The sequence below is a fragment of the Rhinolophus ferrumequinum genome, chromosome 2, assembly GCF_004115265.2.
Source record: "Rhinolophus ferrumequinum isolate MPI-CBG mRhiFer1 chromosome 2, mRhiFer1_v1.p, whole genome shotgun sequence".
Taxonomy (NCBI): domain Eukaryota; kingdom Metazoa; phylum Chordata; class Mammalia; order Chiroptera; family Rhinolophidae; genus Rhinolophus; species Rhinolophus ferrumequinum.
The window spans coordinates 64,764,615-64,788,006 of NC_046285.1; the positions used below are offsets into that span (position 1 = coordinate 64,764,615).

Consider the following 23,392-nt stretch of genomic DNA (forward strand, 5'->3'; position numbering starts at 1 on the left):
TGTCTACTCTGACTTTATAAATCTAAAATACAGTACTCTGCAAATGTCTGTAATATCAGAGCCTGAAGAGTTGAATTGTGACTCATCTAGTTTTTTCCTTAATAACCTTCTGAGGTAGAGTTACCAATCCAATTTTATCTGGACCATAGTTATCTTGAGCTAAACCCTATCATCTTTTCAGAAAGTGAACATAACTTTTGAGAGAAAAGAAAAAAGGCTTCCCAGGCCATGGCATGTTAAGATACATTTACAGTTTTTAATGCAACATTAAGAAATAAAAATGGTTTGTTTTTTTTTTTTAAAAACAGCCCAGCTGTATTATTCTGTCACCAAGAATTATTATCTGAGTATCCTATCAATGCTGAACTTTATAGTTCAGCCTTCTCAATCCCATCCTTGATAAAGAGTTTTTGCCCTCATGGTATGTACGACATCCTGTCACAGACCTCAGCCGTCTCTAGTGCCCCATCTGAGCAGGATGGATATGAAGAATGTGATTCATTCAAACAGCTCCTCCCTGTTTAGCCCCCTCCCTCCACATTCCCCTCTTCTCAAAAACATCTGAAGTATGAAAGTTGTTTTTAAATAGTAAAAGCACCACAATCCATTAACACCACATATGGTCTTTAAACTGAAATATTTTTAGTGATGTCATGGACATCAAAATCAATTTTTAAAGTGGATTCTGAGTATGTGGGTCCAGCCCAGGTCTGCTGTTTATGCAGACATACAAAGAAAAGGAACTTATAAAATTGAGTAAAAGTTAACCTGCTGGCTTTAAAATAATGCTGGAAATTAAATTTCTTCAAAGAGTTGGCAAGCATGGGCTATTGGTCAGAAGATGAATTAAATGGATTTAAAAAATCATTAAGAAACAAATCCAAGTTTACATGCTGTGCAATTTCCATGGTGCCCTTAACACAGATAGGCTGCTCATAATTCTTTTGTACTGCCAAATCACACAGCTTTTGATGGAAAACAGAATACAGATGGACTGTGTTTTACCTACGTGAAAATTACCATATCCATTTAAAATAAAATCCAAGAGGGTATATACATTCTAATCAAGTCATTGATTATTTTCCTGATTAATAAGAACTACACTTTACACAAAATACTTTATCAGCAGCTGTTTTCATCAAAAAAAAGAAAAAAACCAATAGTCATAGTTTCACAGTTGAAAAAGTTACACATTAAAATATTTTACAATTCATTGTATATTTACCAGGTTCCCATTTCCTAAAGGGCTTGTAATAGAAAGCAGAGTAGAAGGGAAAAACCTCAAAATTGATTACTTTGACACTAAGTTTTACACAGGACACTAAGAACCACAAAAAGCTTAGGTTCTATCATAAAATAGAGACCAAATTCCATTCTTGTTTAAAAAATCCAATTAGAAACATCTTTTTAAAAAAAACAAATACCACAATATGATTAACAGATTTCAAATTAACAGCAATCTAAAAATCTTTAAAATAAACTTCGTACAGCTGAGAATATGACAAAAAGTTAAAGCATGATTTTTCAAACAGTTGATTATTTCTTGCTAGAATGTGTTTAAGATTAGGTTTTACTTTTCTTAAACCTGCTTTTTTCCTCCAAAATAGTCATTGAAGGAAATACTGCTCGAGTGACCAAATGAAATTGTAGAGCCCAAAGTCAGTTGTACCACATTCAGTGACAAGGATGGTTGGCCATAGGAACTGACCAATCGGAATTGATCTCAGGTACTGAAGTACCTGGAAGTGACTATTATCACTGATTTGAAACTTCCTAGTCACCCACGTAGCTTTTAATTCAGTTTTTGGTTCTTTGCCTTCTGAGAACTACCTGCTTCTTTTTCTTATTTTTAATGCTGTCTACTTAAACTCTGCTTGGATTTGTTTAAAGTTTACTTTGCTTTTTCAGCTAGACCACTTTACCTATGTTCTTTATAAAATTTGTCTACAGTGTTTCAAACAGAATTGAGTTATAATAACTCTTGAAAATAATGTCAATGATGAACTAAGGTATGTGGCTTGTGTTTTAATGGTCCCAGGGAAAGGGGACTATCTGGACTGATGTGGAAAATGCAAAAATTGTATAAATTTTGTGCAAGGAAGCTCAAAGCTTTTTTGGCACTTGGGTAAAACACGGTTCTCTGTTAAAACTTCAGTTTCCACCATCAAAGTTTCAGATTTGTACCATTTCACTGAGTTTTCCTGTAATCAATCCCTGATATAGAAAAGACTGGGATGTTAGTATGTATTATAACTGAATAGATCTAAAAGACAGAAAATGTGAATCATGAAGTTTTAATCTTATGAAATCTGTATCTGCAAAAGAATCTATTGGTTTGCTGCTTAAAACAGAGTTTAAATGCTTCTTACCTATTCCAAGAGTTTAGAGAAATAAGTTCCCCTAATCTTCAAATTTATTTTTCTTGTTGTCAATATTATATACATGCTTTAGTGAAGTACCTAAATCTCCAATAATTACGCCCTTTAAGGGTTCTAAAGTAGCCAAATATTAAGAGTATTTGTATTAGAGTCCTTGTTCACTATTCAAGACTTTTACTATAGGTAACTGATTTCATAAGTGAATATTTTTTAAGTGATGCAGTTACACTAGAGTATACAATGTGCACTCTTTATAAAGTTGTATTTCCATAATATGCCTAATCTAGAAAACTGTCAGTCGATTATTGCACTTTTTCTGGTGTGGCACCTGAACATTTGCTAAAGCTATTTCCTAGGGTATTAATCACTCATTTCAAATACTGAGTAAAATACCAGATTCTGAAGTGATGACTAGCCATTAGCCCCTACATCCTGGGTTAATGTTTTCAAAATGTTTAAGAATGTATCCTGTGCTCCAATGCAATTTAAGAAAGTTGGAGAGTGAGACCTGACCACTTGGAAATGGGATGTGATCTTAAAATGGTTGAAGGTCCTACTTTTATTACTTTGATATTGGATAAGTAGCCTAAAAAGGCAAAAAGTTCATGGTTTCTATTTCCCCATATTACAAAGTATTATTCATGAGCATACCTCGGTAGAGGGTTTAAGCAATCAGGAAGAGACTCTAAATTGTATTAATTTTGGTACTTAATTTCATATGATTGAGGCATTCTGAACTATAAAGGAGGATGGAAGATAGGGGATTCATGTAAAAACAGAAAGAAATAAGGAAAGAGGATGAACTTTAATCTGTTTTCTTTAAGTAGTTATTCACTAGTTTGGTATAAATGGGATAGTGCCTGAGCCTTACCCACAGACCAAGAGAAAAGCTGACCATGCTGATACAAACAAGAAAAAATTTGGGGTGCAAAACAATGCATGACTATGGGACAGATTGTGAAATAAAGAATATATATTAATGATAGTTTCTATAATATAAATAGCCTTTAATAAAAAAAATAATCTTTTTAATAACATTAATACTCATTTCTATTTTCTGGAAAACATGCATGAAAAATGTATTCAATTCAATTGCAAAAGGAGAAAAAAAAGAAATCAACCTAAGGTGAATACTGTACAATTCTGGAGCAAGAACTATTCCTGCTCATTCTTTCTCTACGATGATTATTTTACTTTATGGGTGCCCAGAATTTCCCTGGGAAATAAGAATCAGATTCTTGTAAATACTGTCCAGGAAAAAAACCCAAAAATACCACCTTATAACAGGTCTCATTTGTGACTGTTTCCAAAACTTTGCTGATAAGACCCCAAATCGTCAAAAGGTTTGATTTATTAAAAAAGAAAAGTCTCTGGTGAAATCTTAAAAGACCCTTCCACCCCAAGCATTTTTCTTCATTAAACAAGGAGTCAAAAAACCCACTTCAAACTATAAGTTGAACAGCAATGAAAAAATAAGAAATTTTCATGTTTTCTAATCTTAATATAATTTAACATCAAACTCCAGTTTACTTGGACCTAATGCAATAATAGACTTTGTGTGTCTACATTTCAAAACATAGAACATTTGCAAGACAAAAAAAAGAACATCATTCTTTTTCCTTCTCCATCATTTCTATATATTTTGGGTTTTTTTTTTTGTTTTGTTTTGTTTTTTAAAAAAAGATACAAACAATCTTCAAAGTTTACCTTTTTGGACTTAAGGCATAACATGAAATTGCGCATTATTCTAAAGCTTAATTTTGAAATGAACTAGTTTAGTGCTATCAAACCCTGTTTGCGTTTGCATTATTTAAATTATATAGTATTTTATTTCTGTTCTTGCTGTAAATTCTAATGCTGTTCATGGATTGTGCAATTCCTATGCAATCAGTCTTTGCCTGCTGACAGTTATTAACAGTGCAGTACAGAATCCAATATTGAGCTTTCAGTTTCTTAGTTATCATTTCAGTTCAAAGCATGCTGCTTAATTGTGTGGAAGATCCAATCCATTTTTGTTGTCCAGCCACCATGATGTGCATCATTCATTTGTTTCATGAAATATTCCAAAGCCTCTTGCTCAGTTTTATCTAAAGCTAGGGTCTTTCGAATGTATGCAATGTCATCAAAAGATTGTAGTTCTGGCATTCCAGAGCCAAGCATCATTGAGAAAAGATTTATGAAGAGATTGGCATGCTGCCGAATAGCTAGATAAGCTTTGTAACACATCTCCTGAAACCTACAAGTAATAAAAACAGTTTGGTCAGTACCGAGCAAATGGCATTAATACCTCCAGCTCTCTGCTCAAATGTCACAGCATTAGAGAGGTATTCTTGGACAAACCTATAAAAAACAACATTCTCCTCCCCCAATCCCTTTACCCCACACTACAACGTAAATCTCATGAGCCAATAAGGACTTTGTTACTGCTTATCACCAGCACCTAGAATAATGCGTGGCACATTAGGAATTTAATAAGGATTTATTAAATGTATGAAGTGGTCCATACTAAAGCTTTTAGGGTTTAGGCTAGGTCCAGGACTGAGTTATAGATAAAATTAAATTTTATGAAAGGTTTTAAAAGTACTTTAAGGTTTAAGACGGACTAATGATATACCATAAGGTGGTAACAAAAATTATGAATAAACATGGTAATTACAGTTGACCGAATTTCTCAAAATTGTATGACTAAAAAATGTCTTATCAACACTATACCTTATTTGTCAATATAGAGAAGGTGGAGTCCAATGCTTTAAACAGCAATGAGTAAAAACTTTTCTTGAGCTTACCTTTCAAATTCTCTTGTCTTTGTGCATTCTTGGGCTCCTTTACTAATCACTATTAAGAAATCTTGTGTCAAAACAAATGGTACACGTTCTCGTTTATAGCCAAATTTTTTCTTCTTGTGATCCAGAAAGTGTCCAAAATCTATATGAAACAGCTTTCGAAAATAAGAAATTGTTATAGTTTGACAAATGCAGAAATACAATATCCTGACTGAATAAATTTAAGAATGCCAAAACAACTTGAAAAGATAAAGGAATTACTTGTCCATCATCTTTAACCATGATGTTACTATTGTGACGATCCCCAATTCCCAAAATGAAGGTAGCGACACAATATCCAGCACACGAACGTGTAAACAGATCAATGGCTGCATCGTATCTACAAAGAAGAAAGAAACACCTGATGAATAGTGTGGAAATATAGAGTGATCCAAACTGGGAAAAGATGGTCAAAATCTGTATTAAAACAATGAAAACAATCACTGATAGGGAGAGTAAGTAATTATGTCCAAGGATCTGAGAAATTTTGAGATTCTGAAGTTTTCAAGGATTTCTAAAGAAATTTCCAGATATTTTCTGATCAAAGAAGAATTCTTATTATAGTGAAAAAATATGTCATTAAAAGGAATTTTTTAAAATTATTGTAACAGTAAGTCAGAAGTAAAATTTTGAATGTGCAATGTTAATATTTCTAAAAAAGAATAATAAGAAAAACACCTTTTAGATACTTAAGTTGAATGTACAGGATTTCACTAAATTTAAGCAATTCTGGTCATTTAAACACAATAATCTCAAATATGTCAAAGGTTGAACATATTTTTTGCCTAAGTAAGTACAGTTGTTTTCTTTGGTCTAATTCAGAAATAGATACAACCATTAAAAGATTTGTCTGACAATAACTTAGATTAAATAGGGAAACAAGAAGAATAAACTCACATTTCTCCTTTGTTCTTGTCTTTGAGCCACTGATGTAGTGTGTGGCTATTGAACTGCAGTGCACCTTTCAGGCCACCTTTGCACTGAATTTGCATAATAGTATGAGAACTTCTCACTACCTCAATAAGTCCCACGCAGTCACCAATTGACAGACAACCATAAGGTAACATTCTGAAAAAGGATCAAGGCATTTGCAATTAAATGATGGAATTTTAAAATAGCAAATATTTTAATAGGCTAATACAGAAATAGTCAAGTATTTGCAAATTTGTCACGCATGACATTTACTCCCTTAACCTAATTTTAATGTTGTTATAGTATGACAAATATTCCTAGAAAAATCCTTAAAATTATCTGCCATCATTTATTATAACCATCAACTGAAAAGGATTTAATTATGTATCAGAAAAGCATTAAGAAAATTATTGTGGCAATCAAAACTTCATAAACACCTGAAACTAACAATATTGTATGTTAGCTGTATTTTAATAAAAATCTTAAAAAAACAAAACAAAAAATAAAATAAAATTTCATAAATATTTACAACTTAGAAATTTAAAGATATTTAATTAATATCTAAATAATACTTTAGGGCAGCAGTTCTCAAATTTTTGGTCTCAGGACTCCTTTATACTCTTAAAAATTACTGAGGATTCCAAAAGCTTTTATTTATGTGGGTTATATCTATTGATACGAGAAATTAAAATGGAAAAAATAAAAAATTAAAATATTAATTCATTTAAAAATAACAGTAAATTATTGTACGGTAATATAAATAATGTCTTATGAAACAAAAACCATATATTAAAACTTAGAAGAGTGACGCTGTTTCCCATTATTTCAAATTTCTTTAATGTCTGGCTTAATAGTACTGAGCTGGATTCTCGTACATGCTTCTGTATTCAATCTAATGCAATGTTTTAATAGAAGCATATGAAGAAAATCTAGCCTCGTGGAAATATGTAGTTTGAAAAAGTATTGTAATAGCTTTTTCAGATAATTATGATATTTCTTTGATATTATTCCAAAATTTGACAAGAGATAGTTGTAATATGCAATCTGAAAACATAACAATAAACTTTTCATACTCTGTTACATTAAAATCCATTCGTCTATGTAGCACGTGTATGGAACTTTTACCCATATATGACTTTATAATATCCCGCATTAGTCATTTGGAAGACCTTAGTTCACTGAGTTATAGAGGTGTTTCTCAAATGTTGATACTTGTCATTATACCAACTAAAAAGTCACAGTTGTTAATATTACCACTGGTATCATAAGAAAAGTCTTTAATTTTGGGGAAGGTGTTATGCTCACAGCGATGGACACAAAGTTTTCAAAATTCTAATTTTTGCGGAAAGCTCAAATTTGACAATTAACAAATTCTGTGAGTTTTTCTCCTTGAAAAGAGAAGCTCAGATTGTTCATTTTCAAGAAACTGTCTGCCAATTACCCATGCTTGAATAATCATAGCTTATCTATTAGTTATTCTTTAGGTAAAAATATTGTTCTATAAAAAAAAGCAGCAAGTTCAGCTCACAATTCAAATAATCCACAAATGCTTTCCCTTGATACAGCCACACTTTGGCATGCAGCAGAAGTGCTTTATGGGTACTTATTTCTGTGTGCCATTCATCACACAGAATACTAAAAAGAACATGTCAAGGGTGGAGATGTGAAGATTTAAAGAGCCAATGAAAAAACAGCACCTAACACACCGAATGGCACATACGTAGTAAAGTATGGTTTTTTAAGTTCTATGAACTGTTTTTCTCATAAGCGACTGCCCATTCTTTTACTTCTTAGTTCCTAAAAGAGTAATAGTCTACACTTATTTTCATTTTCTCACTTAAGTCCTTGCAGCCTAACTTCTACTCCTACCCCTCTACTGGGTCAGCTCTTCCTTAAGCTCACCATGAATCATCGAATTCAAAGGCTTTTTCAGAGTCCTTATACTCTTAAGGCACCGATACTATACATTTTTGTGACTCTCTCCCCTTTTTTTGGATTCTGTGAATCACTTACTCTGGTCTTCCTACCCTTTTGAACATTTATCTTATGGAAACTTTTCTTCTACCTGTCCTGGTAAATACAGGAATTTCTTAAGGTTGAATTGCTGCTCATTTTCTCTTGCTTTACATTGTATTACTGTTGACATGCTCATAAAGAGTCACATAGTCCTGTTAGGTCACAGTAGTCACATAGTCAGTCCCATAGTCCCATAAGGCTTGTTGGGAAAAAAACCAAACAAACAAGCAGAATTACCATAAACCTGAATGTAAGTTTGGCCAGGTACAAATAAAAATGCTATGATTTTACTTACATTTACTTTTTATTTAAAATTAAACTTTACACAGAAACTTTTACTTAAATTTATTTGTTAAAAGAAAAATATTTAAAAAACATTATAAGACTTGAAAGCTTTCCAAAGATCCAACATACTTTCCAATGACCTAGCTTAACTTTAGATGCTTTTTTTTAACCGTCATTAATTTACAATTAAATATTATAATTACTGGAGTTATATAGTTAAGTCCTTTCCTCTACTCTGTCTAGTTCTGCATTCTCTTTTGTACTCTATTCCCCTGGGAGTGGTTGTAGTAGTGGCAGGTGGATCTCCCACGACACAGGAAATTATACCAAAAAAGGCAACTTGATTCGTATAATAATAATTGTTTGGGGAAACCAGCAGAAATTAAGCAAAGAACCAGGAGTTAAGAATTAAAGTTGATGACTGAATTTTGTGATTTGGCAGGTTACTTGAGATGTCCATTTTTCTTCTTGGAAATAGAAGGATGCTACTATTTGTTACCAGCACATTTTTATATACTAGATACTCTTAATCTATACGAAGCACACACATAAACCCTAATCTACTCTGTTGCTGCCGCTAGAGTTGACTCCTGTGCCAAATTACAGACAAAAATACTTGATGTGACAGTGGCCTTTGCCTGAATGACTCTAGATTTGCAAAGAGATGAGTAAGAGAAGAAAATACCATTAGAATCAAAAAATGACTAGAAGAAGCTGAATGAATGATAGAACTTGGAGATAATACTGATAATTATAGAAGGCTGGGCAGAAATTAACAGAATGGCCAAAACTTGAAGATTACTGTGTTTCCCCGAAAATAAGACCGGGTCTTATATTAAGTAAGGTTTGCTCCGAAAGATGCATTAGGGCTTATGTTCAGGGGATGTCATCTTGAAAAATCATGCTAGGGCTTATTTTTGGTTAGATCTTATTTTCGGGGAAACATGGTAGTTGATTTTGCTGCAAAACTGATTCAAGATTAGATTAGAGGATTTAGAAAGTTTTAAAATTAGAGAATTTATATTATGAAAGAAACTTTCTTCTAAGCTCGTGACTTCTGAAAGAAAACAGGGGCCTTTTGTGTCTCCTTTCTAAATAGTGACCTGTTTCTAAATAGTGACACCCTGGAAGCAGCTGCAGCCTTTACCAGCTTAGAGACATAGCTCTTCTTACCTAGCTGAACCTCATGAGCTATTTATTCTAAGCAGAGGAAGAGGAAAAATGAAAGTATCATAGTGTAATCAACTAGTGTTAATTACTATCCCATACATTTCTTTATAGATATAATGCCTCTGTATGAGTTATAATTAATATTTATTAATAGTTTACTTTTTCAACATACATAGTTGGTTACCTACCGAAGATCAAGACCTTGATTTTGCCAGATATTTTCCATAATGCGAATAATCTGAAGTGTTAGCATATCTTGCCGTAAATCTGAAATTCAAATAATATGTACCACCACTTAATGCCAAAAATGCATATTTGGTTATCATGTCATCACACTGTTTTCAAGTGGAAAATAAATAGACTATATTTACTCTTCAAAATAATCTATAAAGAAGCAATATTGTGATTCTTTAAACCATTTCTGAAGTAGCTGCATAAACCCACCTATATAACAATGCAGAATAAGCTGTTTCACAAAAATTTTAAATTAAGATATTTAAAGTACTTATTTTTCTGAATCCTTAAATTTGAACGTTTATATTAAAATACTGGGTTAACAGAATTCAGTGCTGAAATGTCATTTCCCAAAGGAAACCCATCAGTGGCTCCTCCCACTGCTCCCTTTACAGCCTGTTCTCCAAGTAAACTAGGACCTTCTTTTATATGATCCCTTAGCAGACTACACTTTTCCTTTGTAACGTGGTTATAATTTTATTTTTGTAATTATTTGTTAACATCTCTCTTTTCCCTGCTAGATTGTAAGCTTAAGAAGGCAAGGATTCTGTTTTGTTTATTCTTACAACCCCAAGGTCTAGCATATCAGATATTTATGGAATATATGGATTCTCAAACAGCAAATGATAGTCAGAAAGTGATTTCAGGCCTTCTTATTCTAAACCTAGTACTTCTTTTCAATAATTATACTTTTCAATAATATATTTAAAGGTTTAGACATCTGCTTAATATTGTATACTTTACCACATGCATATTCCTTAAATGGCTTTCAATAGTCTTCATGGTTCATAAATATCCTGTATATAAAAAGATAGCTAAATTCATGCATCATAAGTTCATTAATACTTTTCCTTACCATCCCCATTTTTAAAGATGATCTCATTGTTCTGAAACAGTAACTCTGACATGATGTCTGGGTTCTCCCAATTCAACCACAGTGGCCTTTTTGCAGAGGACATAATTCGACACTCTTCAAGCCTTTGAAACAGTTAAAAATTTTACTAGACACCTTAGCTTTATTTGTCTCTTAGCCTCAAATTTATTTTAAAATACATACACAGTATAGCTTTCTGAAGTGTTATAAAATTTTTAAACTTTCTACTCAATTTTATTTATGAATTCATTTCTCAGGGAGTATAAAAAATAAATATTACTCTTAAAAATTTCTTATATAATAGCATATGAATTTTCAACAAATATAGGGACATATCATTACCTTTACAGACATTACATTCCATTTCTTATCCTATGATACCAGAAATTCTGGCCATAGAGTGTTTTAAACTCTGTTATTAAAGTAGTAAAAACTCATCCTGAATAAGTGCAGTCTGAATTTAAGAGAATTTTACAACTCTTATTTTACAGGGTAGGAGAATGGGAGAGGGAAGCATATATAATTGAACATTCTCATTATAATGGACACTTTGACTTCTCTCAGGATTTTCTCCAGAAAGAGTACTTATTTAAATATATCAATAAAACTTCCCATGAAGTACCTTACCTGAGATTTCCTAGTTGATGAGCAGGATTTAGAGGAGACAGAAAGCCCTGTAAAGCGTCCATGAAATCTGGTCGCCGCATTTGCTCAACTAAAAACTTCATCTGTACCTGATAGATAAGTACAATCACAATTAGACATTGATTTCATCAAAAGTAAAACTAACTGCTAATCTTTTTTATACATTGGAACCTCAGCATTATGTAGTCTTGGAATCCATACCCTGGACTGGCTGCATTCTAATTATAAGGGTTTCTACAACACAGCACCACAACTCAGGCAGACAGGCAAGAGTGGCAGTACCGCGCACCTTCCTGCGAGAACTCTGCATGATGACAGAGGCTGTGGAACAGGGCGTGGTTAACTACAGCAGGTCAGCCGCCGGTTTCTGTAAATCAAATTGCATCCAATATAGCTATGCCCATTCATTTAGACATACGCCACGTTCACACAGAATATAGCAGAGTTCAGTAGTTACAACAGAGTTTGCATGGCCTGCAAATCTAAAATATTTACTATCTGGCCTCTTAAGAAAAAGTCTGCTGACCCTTGTAGGGGAAAAACTATGGCGACATCATTTTATTAACGTTACTTTAAAGCTTTTCAGAAAACATCATATTCACTCTCTCTCTGTTGGGTAGAAAAGGTCAGTTAAGGCTAAAAGGGACTGTTGGCATAAGGACTTTTAAAAACCTTTGCTCCACTGAGTCTCACGCTATACTTAGGTACTAGTATACAGCTGGACAAAAACAACCCTTTGTAATCCATTCAAACGAGAGCCCAGACTGCTGAGCTATCATGTAATAACTGCCATTTTATTTCAGGAAACCTCCATCTATCAAAAATTCAAAATGTAAGTGGGGAAAAAAGAGGTTAGGAGCTAGGAATTCATAATAAATTAATTTTCATGTAGGAATTTTAGTTAACAGTTTTTCTTTTTTCCTTACTAAATATAAGCAAATAACTAGAAAATCTAGTCATCCCTGACGAGGGCAGCTCTTGCTCATGTAAAGGCATTTCTTTTTCTCTCACTGTCAACCCTAGTGTTAGCACACTGCTTCCTACACTTTATCATTGTTATCATAACACATGAAACCACTCAAAGTAATAGCTTTTGTTCCTATGATTGAACTTTTAGTTTTCTATCACAGTCCCATTTAAGCCAGTAGTAATGAGTAATGAATTTTATGTTTTTAATCCACTGTATCATAGCCAATCTATGATATGACAATTCCAGCTTAAAAGAAATGCCTATATTTACAAATTTAACTAATATCAAGTTTTTTTTTCCTTCAGTTACTATCTAAATATAATAAATTTTACTATTTTAAAGCAATCTAGTCCCCTCCTGCTCACAATTCTGGCATCAGAAACATTCTAATGACCTATACATTCTGATAACCTATACATATTTAAACTTATGTACCATAACTTCAATAAAATCAAATGAGTCACACACTGAATGACATTTAGATTAAAACAATAAATTTCTTTTAAAGTTTTGTTTTTTTTCCCCTCAAGCAATATTAATGAAGATGTTGGAAAAATTCTGTCAGCACTTCTAAATTTATATTTTCCATCCTCTGGGGACTCCCTAATAAATGAGGATTTTTTTTTTTTTCATTTCACTAGCGGTGAGGAATGATCTCACTTTTACTATAAAATGTGTGTTAAATAAGAGATAAAGAGTAGGAAGAGGTCCTGAAAAATCTTCACATTTAATATTCCTCAGTAACATTAAGCTAGACAGCAGATGACTGGAGTATATGATACATTCACTGAACGACTAAGAGTCCATTTTAAACTTAGAAATGTAAAAACTGATTTCTTTCCACTCATTTTCAAGGGCATTACTAAAAGATAATATATGAAACAGAATAAGGAAAAATTATTTTTAAAAGTTAGGGCTGTAAAAAAAGAAAGGAGAGAGAGCTAATGGGCACCTCCCATGTTCTAGGGACTGTGATAGATGCTTTGCATATCTCACATCATTTAATTCTCACAACAACCCTATGAAGAAAATGTTATTCCCATTTTACAGATGAGGAAAATGAGTCTTAAAGACTAAATAATGTGTCTAACATTACACAGCTGAGAGGCAGTGGAACTGGGATCCAAATCCTGATATGTTCTAAGACCCACCATTTGCGTACATACTGGCTCTCAAATAACCCTGCCCCATTGCAATGAACAGAGAGTCTCAGCAACAAACCAGAGTCACACACCTTTTGTGTCTCATCCTTCTTCTCTTGCTTGAGAATGTCAGTTAAGTTAATGAGCTTTTCCATAGCTTCAACTTGCCTATTCAGGTGCTTCAAATACATCCCACATGCACGACAATAGGACTCCAAAAGCAGGCCAAACCTCTGACTAACTGTTTTATTGTGCATCTCAGATCTAAAAGAACAGTGCAAGATTAAAAAAAAAAAAAAAAGACCATATATATATATATATATATGTGCCTTAAATATATAGTCTTAAATGAGTATGCATATAATCTTTTTTTAGAAAATAAGAGGGGTGTAAATGTCTAACTAGTACATTGTTTTGTATACCTGAAACTAATAAAAAAATAAAAAAACAAGAAAACCCATTTTCTAAATCTAATAAATGTTATAATCATACTAACAACAAAATGATTTAAAACCTATTATTTAGAAGCAAGACAATCAAAGGTTTCCCGTAGTTCCTGGAAATGTAAATTTAATGAACTGGCTTTTAGGTTTATTTCAACTACTTTTCATTTACTAATCTCAGCACAAGATATTTTAACATAAAAAAAAAGGAAAGTAGGCACAAAAATAACAAAATGAATAGGGTGGGAGTTAAGAGCTCAGTGAGTACTATTTGACTGCTGGCATACCTGTCCCTTTTCTGTACTATCTCTAAATTTAAGTTATTTTAAACCTAGCTTCTAGATCCCACTTTTAATTTATTTTAACATTAAAAAAATCATGTTAATTACAAATCATCTTCTAAATTTAGAAAAAAAGTGTGACCCCTAACTCTGCATATTAGATATATCATATTCTACAAAATACTTTTATTCTTAGCTTGTTTTCTAGTAAGAAACTTGAGCTTCTGTCATCAGTCTTCTGAATTCCAACGTAAGGTTTTTGTTTTTTTCTTTATTTTGGTATATTTTAATACCCACATGCACTGAAACTAACTGCAACATTAATCTAGCAAATTTAACTTTGCTTAAAGTAGAATCAAAATCTTTAAAAATATTTCAGCTCTCATTCCTATATAAAATTCATTTTGAATTTTACTGCTTATTTAACATTAAAAAGTTAAGGGGAAGCTCATCGTTGATACAATATGGAAAACTCTTACAGACAAACAAAAACTATAGTATATAATACATATTTATACATATATTAAGAAAGTAACATGCATCTTAATAATTTAATGGGAAAATAACTGGACTTACTTTAAATGCCAAAAGAAAAAGTGCCCAATCCTTTGATTAGTCAATGCTTTCTTGAGTAAAAATCTCACAAGCAGGTTATCCAAATACTGTTCATATTTTAGTACCTACGTGTTTAAAAACAAACATAAAAACAGTTTTACATCAATCAGGGTCAGTTTGCATGGTTGGATTTAAAGAAAAGTTTTTAGAAAGAAAGTAGTTATTACTATGCTTTTTTAAAAAAAGCATAAAACCAGTTAATACAGTAGCTTTTGAGAATTGCATGGATTTAGAATAAAATAAAAACGTATTTTTCTAGTTTACATTATTTTACCTGGACTAGCTGAATTAGGTACTGAGAAAGTTTGTCGTCTGTTAAATATTTTTCCAAGCATCGAACAGCAAAACCTCGAACCATAGGGTCTGGGTAGTTGCAGTCCAGGAGCTCCATAGCCTGTTCAGGTTTGATTGGAGGCCAGTCTTTTACCAAGCAGTACATCTGTGCAGAAGACCAGGACTCATAACGCAAAGATAATTGTAAATGAACCCTCTACGACACTGTCTTTTTATTTTAAAGTTGAGATAAAAGCTCCCCTTATGATTCAGTGCTTAAAATGTTCAGCATGATTAATTTTTATCAGTGGAAGTGGTGTGAACGGTATTTTTCTCTACTATATTACCATTATTAATTTAAAAGTCTATTTCATCTCTTATATTTATGCAGACTTTCGAGAGATAACAATTTAAGCAACATATCAATTTTGTGCAACAGTTATTCAGTAATCTCAAACACACATTTACCTGAGCTACTTCATCTCTAGAATTCCATTTAACGGACAGAAGCAATTTGGGTAGAATTTCAGGGATAGTTACACAGTAGTGTCTGTGTGGAAAAGACAAAACAAAATAAAAAATATTCTTGCATGTTATTCAAAAGGCCTACGTGTCTACATTTTCAACTGTGCAATCTTTAAGAAGGTCCAAACACCTTTAAAACTTCTTACCATTGCTAGCCTTCCTTAAAATCAAAAGAAATCAGCGTTTAACACTATTTAGTTGCATATATATGTACATATATACTTAGACACAGTTATAATGGCAAGGAAGACAAAAGGAAAATCCAAATGGAAGACAGGTACTTAGGAAAAATTATAAATTTATTTTATAATACTCCTTCTAAAGCTCCTTTTATTCACCCACTTATGCAACATGAACCATGAGAAGAGTCACCACTTCTACTGCGGTCACTGGACAAGATTTATGTTTTAATGGACTTGATGCAGAAATGCACTGCAATTGCTTCATTTAAATAAGCCAGGGTACCATTACCAAGTAGTAGGATAATTTCTTCATAAGTAAAAATAAGGCATTACACTATTACTTTGAGGGAGTGTAAAAAAAAAAAAAATTTTTTTTTAAATGGAGGGATTGCCAGAAATGGAAAAATCGACCAACTAAATCACAATTAAATTGATCTGAAACTACAGGATATTTTTTTGGAGCTTGAATTTTGTTAAAAAATAAAACCAAAAATCAAATCTTAAAAAAAGTTATATCAGGGATTTAGAGTTTTAGAAAAGCCTTCAACATCCAAGGTTAGTACGAATACAGCATGGTTTTCTAGAAATACTGATCTATACCTACAGCTTTAAAAAGCATAGTGTTTATAATAAAAAAATCATGTAAATTATGTATTATTTAACAGGTATGGTAGAAAAATGGCAAGATCACCCAAACTCAGTACTTTCTTCTGTTACAGAAGAATGAAACAGAGACTCTTAACACTCACCTGTGGCTCCACAGAAAATCTTTCTCTTGCTCAGTGATTTCAGATAGAGGATCTCGGGTACAAATTGCTCGGAGCTGTTCTTTATCATTTTCCCTTAATTCGTTGTCTCTAGCTAGTCTGTTACTCTGTAAAATAAAACAGTGCCTTTTGTGATTTCCTTTGCCATATTTTTTCACCCAGGATTCATGAATGATCTACAAAAAAGAAAACTGTCAATAACTTTACATTGCTTATTAACTGATGTGAACTAGTTTACAATTCTCATTGCAAGACTTTATTTTCAGGAACAGGGAAGAATCAATGTAAGACAGTATTTGTGGAACAAATCCAGTAACGTATTTGGTTAACATACCACCAACCACAGAACTGTAACTGACAAAGTTAGTCAGGGATAAGAGCTGACTGGGTATTAGTGACTAATTGTCTTCTGTGACCTAATCTGGTAATATTTCCGGAATAAGAAATAGAAAAATAATAAAATAAAAATGTAAATTCTTTCATAATCTTTGCCTGAATTCATCCTTATAATTACTCTAAGGCTTTCAAATTTAAAAGGTAAAAATAAATAAGGGAAAAAAGAAGAAATGCCATTAATACACTGTACGTTCAGTGTTTGGAAACTAAAAAGAAAACACTTTTGGTATAATTCCAAGATTCCAAGTAATGTATTTATTCCCTTTAACTATAGATACATTAACTACATAATAAATAATTATGAATGCATATTAATATACTATACAAAACAAATATGTATTCCTTAGAATGGGTTACACATATTCCTAACGGCTAAAAATGAAAGCAAACATCCATGCTATTTGGTTTTTACACATTTAAACATTGTTAGTTTATCTAACAACATAAAGAAATATTGCTGGCACATATTCATTCAACAAATATTTATTAAAATATGTGCTGTGTGCTTTGTCTTGTTCTTACTGTTCAGGACACAGAAGAGTAAAACCACCTGTTCTCACAGGGCCTCCATTGTAGTGGGAAATTAAGTGAACAAAGAAGAGAAATATTGGAGAGTTGATATAAAAACTCTGGGTGATGTCACAAGGAATGGGTGGTTACATTAGACGGGATGTTCGGAAATGAACTCTGAGGAACTAATATTTAATTTGTGACCCAAATGACAAGATCCACCCCAAGATCAGGAAAAGACTATTGCAGGTGGAGGGAACAATGAAAGTGCCCCAAAGAGAGTGAGTTGGGTGTGAAGGAGGAACAGGAAGAAGGCCAACGAGCTTGAAGCCCAGTTGATGAGGTAGAGGAATGACAGGAGGTCAGGTTCAGAGCATTAAAATCTGTGGCCAGGGTAAAAAGTTTGAATTTTATTTTTATTTATTTTTATTTTTTTTTAATTGGGGAACAGTGTGTTTCTCCAGGGCCCATCAGATCCAAATCGTTGTCCTTCAATCTAGTTGTGGAGAGCACAGCCCAGCTCCAAGTCCAGTTGCCGTTTTCAGTCTTTAGTTGCAGGGGGTGCAGCCCATCATCCCATGCCGGAATTGAACCGGCAACCTTGTTGAGAGCTCACGTTCTAACCAACTGAGCCATCTGGCCGTCCCTCCGGAACCTCAGCGGCAGCTTGTTGTCTTCAATTTAGTTGTGGAGGGCACAGCTCACTGGCCCATATGGGAATCGAACCGGTTTGCTGTTGTTCTGAGCTCGCACTCTAACCAACTGAGCCATCCGGCTGCCCCTGACTTTTATTTTTATTGAAAGCTATTTAAAGGATAAATATCGTGAATTGATTTATGTTTAATAAAGATTATTTTGGCTGCTCTGTGGAAGAGGGAGACCAGTTAGGACGCTACTGTAATAGTCCAGGGAAGAGATAATACTTAATCCTCGTTTCACCAGGAAAAGTAGTCATTACTGTTCATCACTGGGGTCCAATGAACTCTTAATACTTTATTATTTACTTATTTTTATTTGTTTATATTTTTAATATAGAATAATTTAGAAAAGAATAAAGTGATGGTGAAAACAATTATGTTAGACATCTTAATAAGATTTTAAACACAGTAAAACCAAGTTTATAATCCAACCTGGGCCACATCCTCTGAATCAACTAACTGCTTGCTTATCAACTGTCATGCATGAGCCTGGAACATATCCATCTTGCAAATACTGATTCCGGATTTTAAGTACATATCTAGTAAGTTCTAGCTTGTCATCACTTCTGGTTTTTCTTGTACTTGCATGTCAAAAAGCAATACTTTTGAAAACTTTGATGGCTCATGATTTTGCTAGAAAGAATGACCATCTTCCTTGCTTCATAATTGCAAAATACTTCTATTTTTATACTTACAGATATCAATTTCAAAGATTTTAAAATTTCTACATCACCTTTTTCTTTCCACTCATTTTTGTATACACACCTGCCTGAAGCATTTATCCACTTAGAAAGTGTAGCATAAAAGATAGAACAAATACGGCAAAAGATGTGTGCCCAGGTTCTTATAAAAAAAAATACTGTGTGATGAAGTCATTCTTGTTGAATGACTAACTGAATGTGAATATTGTATTTCCTTTTTGTCCTTGGAAATATATTGTTCACTCATTATTTGAGTTTAGGAAAATTCATCTAGGTTGTCATTTGATATTTCACTTATATAATCAATTTCATCATTATCATTAAGAGTCTAAAGCTGTGGTTCTCAATTGGGGTGATTTTGTTCCCTCTACCTCCCAGGGACCTTGATATCGCATGGAGACATTTTGGTTGTCACAACTTGGGGTAGTAGTGCTATTGGCTAAAGACCAAGGATGCTGCTAAACTTCCTATAATGCACAGGATGGCGCCTATTAATAAAGAATCACTTGGCCCAAGATGTCAAAAGTGTTGAGGTTGAGAAATTCTGCTTTAGAGTGCTATTGTCTCTTTGCATCATATTCTAATATGTCTAATAATTGTGAAATATTTCCTCCAGTCAGTTTTCTTCTCTTTGTCATTATGAGTGGTAAGGGAAAATTCCTGAATTCTCAACAGTATTCACTGAAAACCTAAAAAACAACAAAAAACTACAAAGGTGGTGTTTGCAGACTTCTTTATACCTCTGGAAAGATGATGTAAGACAGTAGGCAATGCAATAAGAAGACTGAAGGATGATGTAATAGTGATGGTTTATTTCACTATTTTATCACCTTCTTAAGCTATTTTATCATTCTATATTTTCATATTATTTTAGTCTTTTTAAGCATAGTTGGAAATAAAATTGATAAATAATGATGAAATAGGAAAACTAAGACCCCATAATGCACCTTAGATTTATAAAACTTTTCAACAGACCCAATGTTAATTGAAAGATAGAATCAGTTTTAGTCTATTATAAAGATAAACAATTTTTCTTTGAAAGAAAAAATTTTTCTAGGAAGCAAAAATGTCATAAAATATCAATCCTTACAGAGTTAGACTTGCTCAAAAAAGAAATTCAAAAGCTAAAATTGGTTCCAACATACCATGACAGTGAACTGAATTCAATAGTTGAAAGACTAAAACAGGAAATAAATGAGTTTTCAAGTGACTTTACTCTTGTAACTCAGTTAGTTTATAAGTATAACTAATCGGACAGGGCTGTGACACTTCACGGGAATGCTTACCAGTATTTCAACCCCAGTTTAAAAATTAAGGAATTCCTGTTCGGTTACAACAGAGTGGTTAAGAATAAGAGGCTCAATACTTATTACACAGTGACACTGGATAAGTTATTTAGATTCCTTAAGACTGTTTGCTTACTGGTGAAATAAGGACTATAATAGTATCTATGTTCATAGAGATTGCTTTTAACATTAAATGAGATAATATGTAAAAAGTGATTGGTATGGCATTTCGTACACAATAAGTACTTGATAAATGTAGGCAATTATCATCAAGGAATTAAACATACAGAATGGTGACTACATTTTTCAAGAAAGGGAATCTCTTTCTAATATCAAAAAAGTTAACTGAACTTTTAGTATCTGATAGAATTCAGTAATGATTTTAAATTAATTGTACTTATCAAAATACCTTTTACAAATCTTTGAAAGTACATAGGCAGGAAGGCTAAAGGTTATTATGATTATTACTCAGTTTACAAAAGGGATTAAACCCCTTACTGATTATATAGCTGTAAACTCATAAAAGTTTCTAAGTGAAAGATTGCTGGCCGCCCCTGGGTGCTGCTGTTACTTCTTCCAGGAGTATATGAAACATGGTAGGCATATTTCTGGACTTCTTAGCCCCATATTAATTGGTGGGCCTATCGATAACCTACAACTAGGCCAAAGAAAAAGTGATAAATTTGAAAAGTGGGAAAAAAGACAACAAAGAACAAAAATATTCTCTTCTCTTAGCACTGACACCTTTGCCCTTGAGAAATAAGGGAGAATTTAATGGTCCTTACACCCACTTATATTGTGGTTGCAAAGTTGAGGCAGAGATCAGACAACAGATCAGTATTTAAATTCCATTTCATATATACTCTTTTCTAGGGGATCTGGGCTATGGTGGTGAAGCTATTTTTTCTGTTTCCAAGCTCAGTTAACAACATATTTATACTTTAGTTCAACCTCAAAGTTACTATCTCAGAGAGGTCTTTCCTGAACCCAATATATATTAGCTTTTCTCTCCCAACCCTCCGTTTCTCATTCTTGGTACACTATTGTTTTTCCCTTTGTGGCACTTAAACCATGATTTATAACCTTGTATTTCTTCTTTCACCGGTTAAATGTCTATTTTCACCATTAGACTGTTACTCAATGGAGGTCTTTTTAGGTTACAACTTTATGACTAGTACATACCATACAATACGTTTTTTCTTTCAAAGAAAAATTGTTTTTTGTAAGAGACTAAAATTGATTCTATCTTTCAGTTAACATTGGGTCTGCTGAAACTAAGAAAATATTTGTTAAATGAAGGCAGGCTAGAGCTCTGAGTAAATGAAGAAGAGGCAGAGCTGCAGTAATAAAAATATTAGGATATAGAGAATTGTATTATATTGCAATGCCGTCCTAGAGCCTATAGTAGCTCTGTCAGTGTAACGAAAACACATGAAACCTTTTCCATACAAAGAGTATGTACCCAAATCCACTGATTGTGATAGATACTTAAGAAAACTCAGTGATTTGCCTTACCAGTCCTGCATGGGAATAACTAAATCCTGCTTCTCGGGACACAGACCAATTAGCATGCTCTTCAATCACTGACATATCTGGAAACTTGACCACACTGCTGAACCAGTCAAACTCCAACTCTAAGCAGGGAGTTTCCTAAGAGATGGAATAAAAGTTATTATGTATATATATATGTTGTGCTTGACTGTCATAAAAAAAATTGTAATTTATGATAATAGCTTACTTTATTTGGATTTGATCCAGTAACACCAATAGGGTTCAGCAAATCTTCTAATCCATGAGGTACTGGCCAAAGATTCAAAGCCATTTTCCCAGATACTAGAGTATCTGTGTAATCAAACAAGTTTATATTTCCCCAGGCCAATGGACAGTGTTCCTTAAAAAAAAAATAAAACGCAGGAAAATATTCATACTCTGTGGATTAAATTATAGAACGCATTTCAAAACTCTTTTCTTTCCCAGGAAGGAGAGGTCAACAACTGCCCCTATCATAATGTCTATAACAAGCCTATTAACTTTTTCAAAGTGTAAGAACTTGCTTTCCTTTTTCCCATATGAAATTACATGTATTTCCTTTAATTATTAATAGGAAATATGAACCAAAGCGAGCAACACAGATATTTGAATGTAATCACTTAACAGATCTTTGTGTGTAGTCACTTTGCATGTTTAAAAAATTGTATCAATATGACCTCAGAACATACTCACCACAAATAAATTCTGGAAGCTCCCAAGGTATTCTTCTATGATACATTTACTTATTAAAAATTTTATAATGTTTTATTTATTTTAGATAAAGAAAAATAACATCCATTTCTTGACTAAAAACTCAATCAGCAATATATAAGTAGAGTCTAGAGGTTAATAGCATTGCTCCTTCTAAAATACTTTACCTCCTTAGCACCTTTTCGGCCTTTGACAGAACAAATGGAAAGGCAAAGTCGAGCCGCACGAGGAAGATCAGGAATGTATATGTCGTAATTCAGCCATTCGTTCCACCTATGTGAAATTTGAAAGAACAAAAGAATTTACCAAGAAAAAAGTATATAAATGACTCCTACAAATTGTCAAGAAAAAAATAAGTACAACGAAAAACATGCCCGAGATTGACTAGAACAGACATTTCATAAGATCATATCCCAATGGCCAATAAACATGAAAAAGCAGTCAACGTCAGTTTGTCATCCAGAAAATGCAAAACAAAATGTCATGGAGATATCACTATAGAAGAGATTGGCTAAAATTATAAAGACTGACAATATCAATGGGTGGTAATGATGGATAGTAACAGGAAACCTCATATACTGCTAGTGAAGGTGTAATTTATACAACCAATTTGGAAAGCATAATCTAGTAAAACTGACCTATGACTTGGCTCCACCTCTAGATATAAAACCAAAGAAATTTGTGCATTTGTACACCAAATGTTAACAGAATTATTTGTAATATCCCCCAAACTGCAAACGATCTAAACATTCAATCGCAGAACAGATAAATTGCAGTATATTCATATAATGGAATACTACACAGCTGGAAATCAACACCAGTTTCATTGTGGATGAAATCTTACAAACATAATATTGAGTGAAAGATGATAGACACAAAAGAATATCTACTCTGTTAGTCCATTTATGTAAGATATAAAAACAGCCAAAACTGACCAATAGTGTTAGAAGTCAGGATCGTAGTTCCCTTTGGAGAGGAGAGAAGGTTAATGGATTGGAAAGAGACATGAGGAGGGACTTCTGGAAT

The 23,392-nt window shown here is 33.0% G+C and overlaps 1 protein-coding gene across 1 annotated transcript in view; it reads right to left on the reverse strand.

Moving 5' to 3' along the window:
* Positions 1 to 1,054: 1,054 nt before the first annotated feature.
* Positions 1,055 to 23,392, reverse strand: part of PIK3CA (phosphatidylinositol-4,5-bisphosphate 3-kinase catalytic subunit alpha) — a 72,580-nt gene continuing 50,242 nt past the window's right edge. The window contains exons 7-21 of the mRNA XM_033128688.1: positions 22,534 to 22,639; positions 21,864 to 22,016; positions 21,641 to 21,775; positions 16,517 to 16,641; positions 15,529 to 15,610; positions 15,062 to 15,226; positions 14,749 to 14,852; positions 13,541 to 13,712; positions 11,319 to 11,425; positions 10,674 to 10,795; positions 9,772 to 9,850; positions 6,098 to 6,268; positions 5,423 to 5,540; positions 5,165 to 5,316; positions 1,055 to 4,614 (exon numbers count right to left, since the gene is read on the reverse strand). Of these exons, the coding sequence (XP_032984579.1) occupies positions 4,344 to 4,614; positions 5,165 to 5,316; positions 5,423 to 5,540; positions 6,098 to 6,268; positions 9,772 to 9,850; positions 10,674 to 10,795; positions 11,319 to 11,425; positions 13,541 to 13,712; positions 14,749 to 14,852; positions 15,062 to 15,226; positions 15,529 to 15,610; positions 16,517 to 16,641; positions 21,641 to 21,775; positions 21,864 to 22,016; positions 22,534 to 22,639 (2,062 nt within the window). The 3' untranslated portion in view covers positions 1,055 to 4,343. The remainder of the gene's footprint in view (positions 4,615 to 5,164; positions 5,317 to 5,422; positions 5,541 to 6,097; positions 6,269 to 9,771; positions 9,851 to 10,673; positions 10,796 to 11,318; positions 11,426 to 13,540; positions 13,713 to 14,748; positions 14,853 to 15,061; positions 15,227 to 15,528; positions 15,611 to 16,516; positions 16,642 to 21,640; positions 21,776 to 21,863; positions 22,017 to 22,533; positions 22,640 to 23,392) is intronic.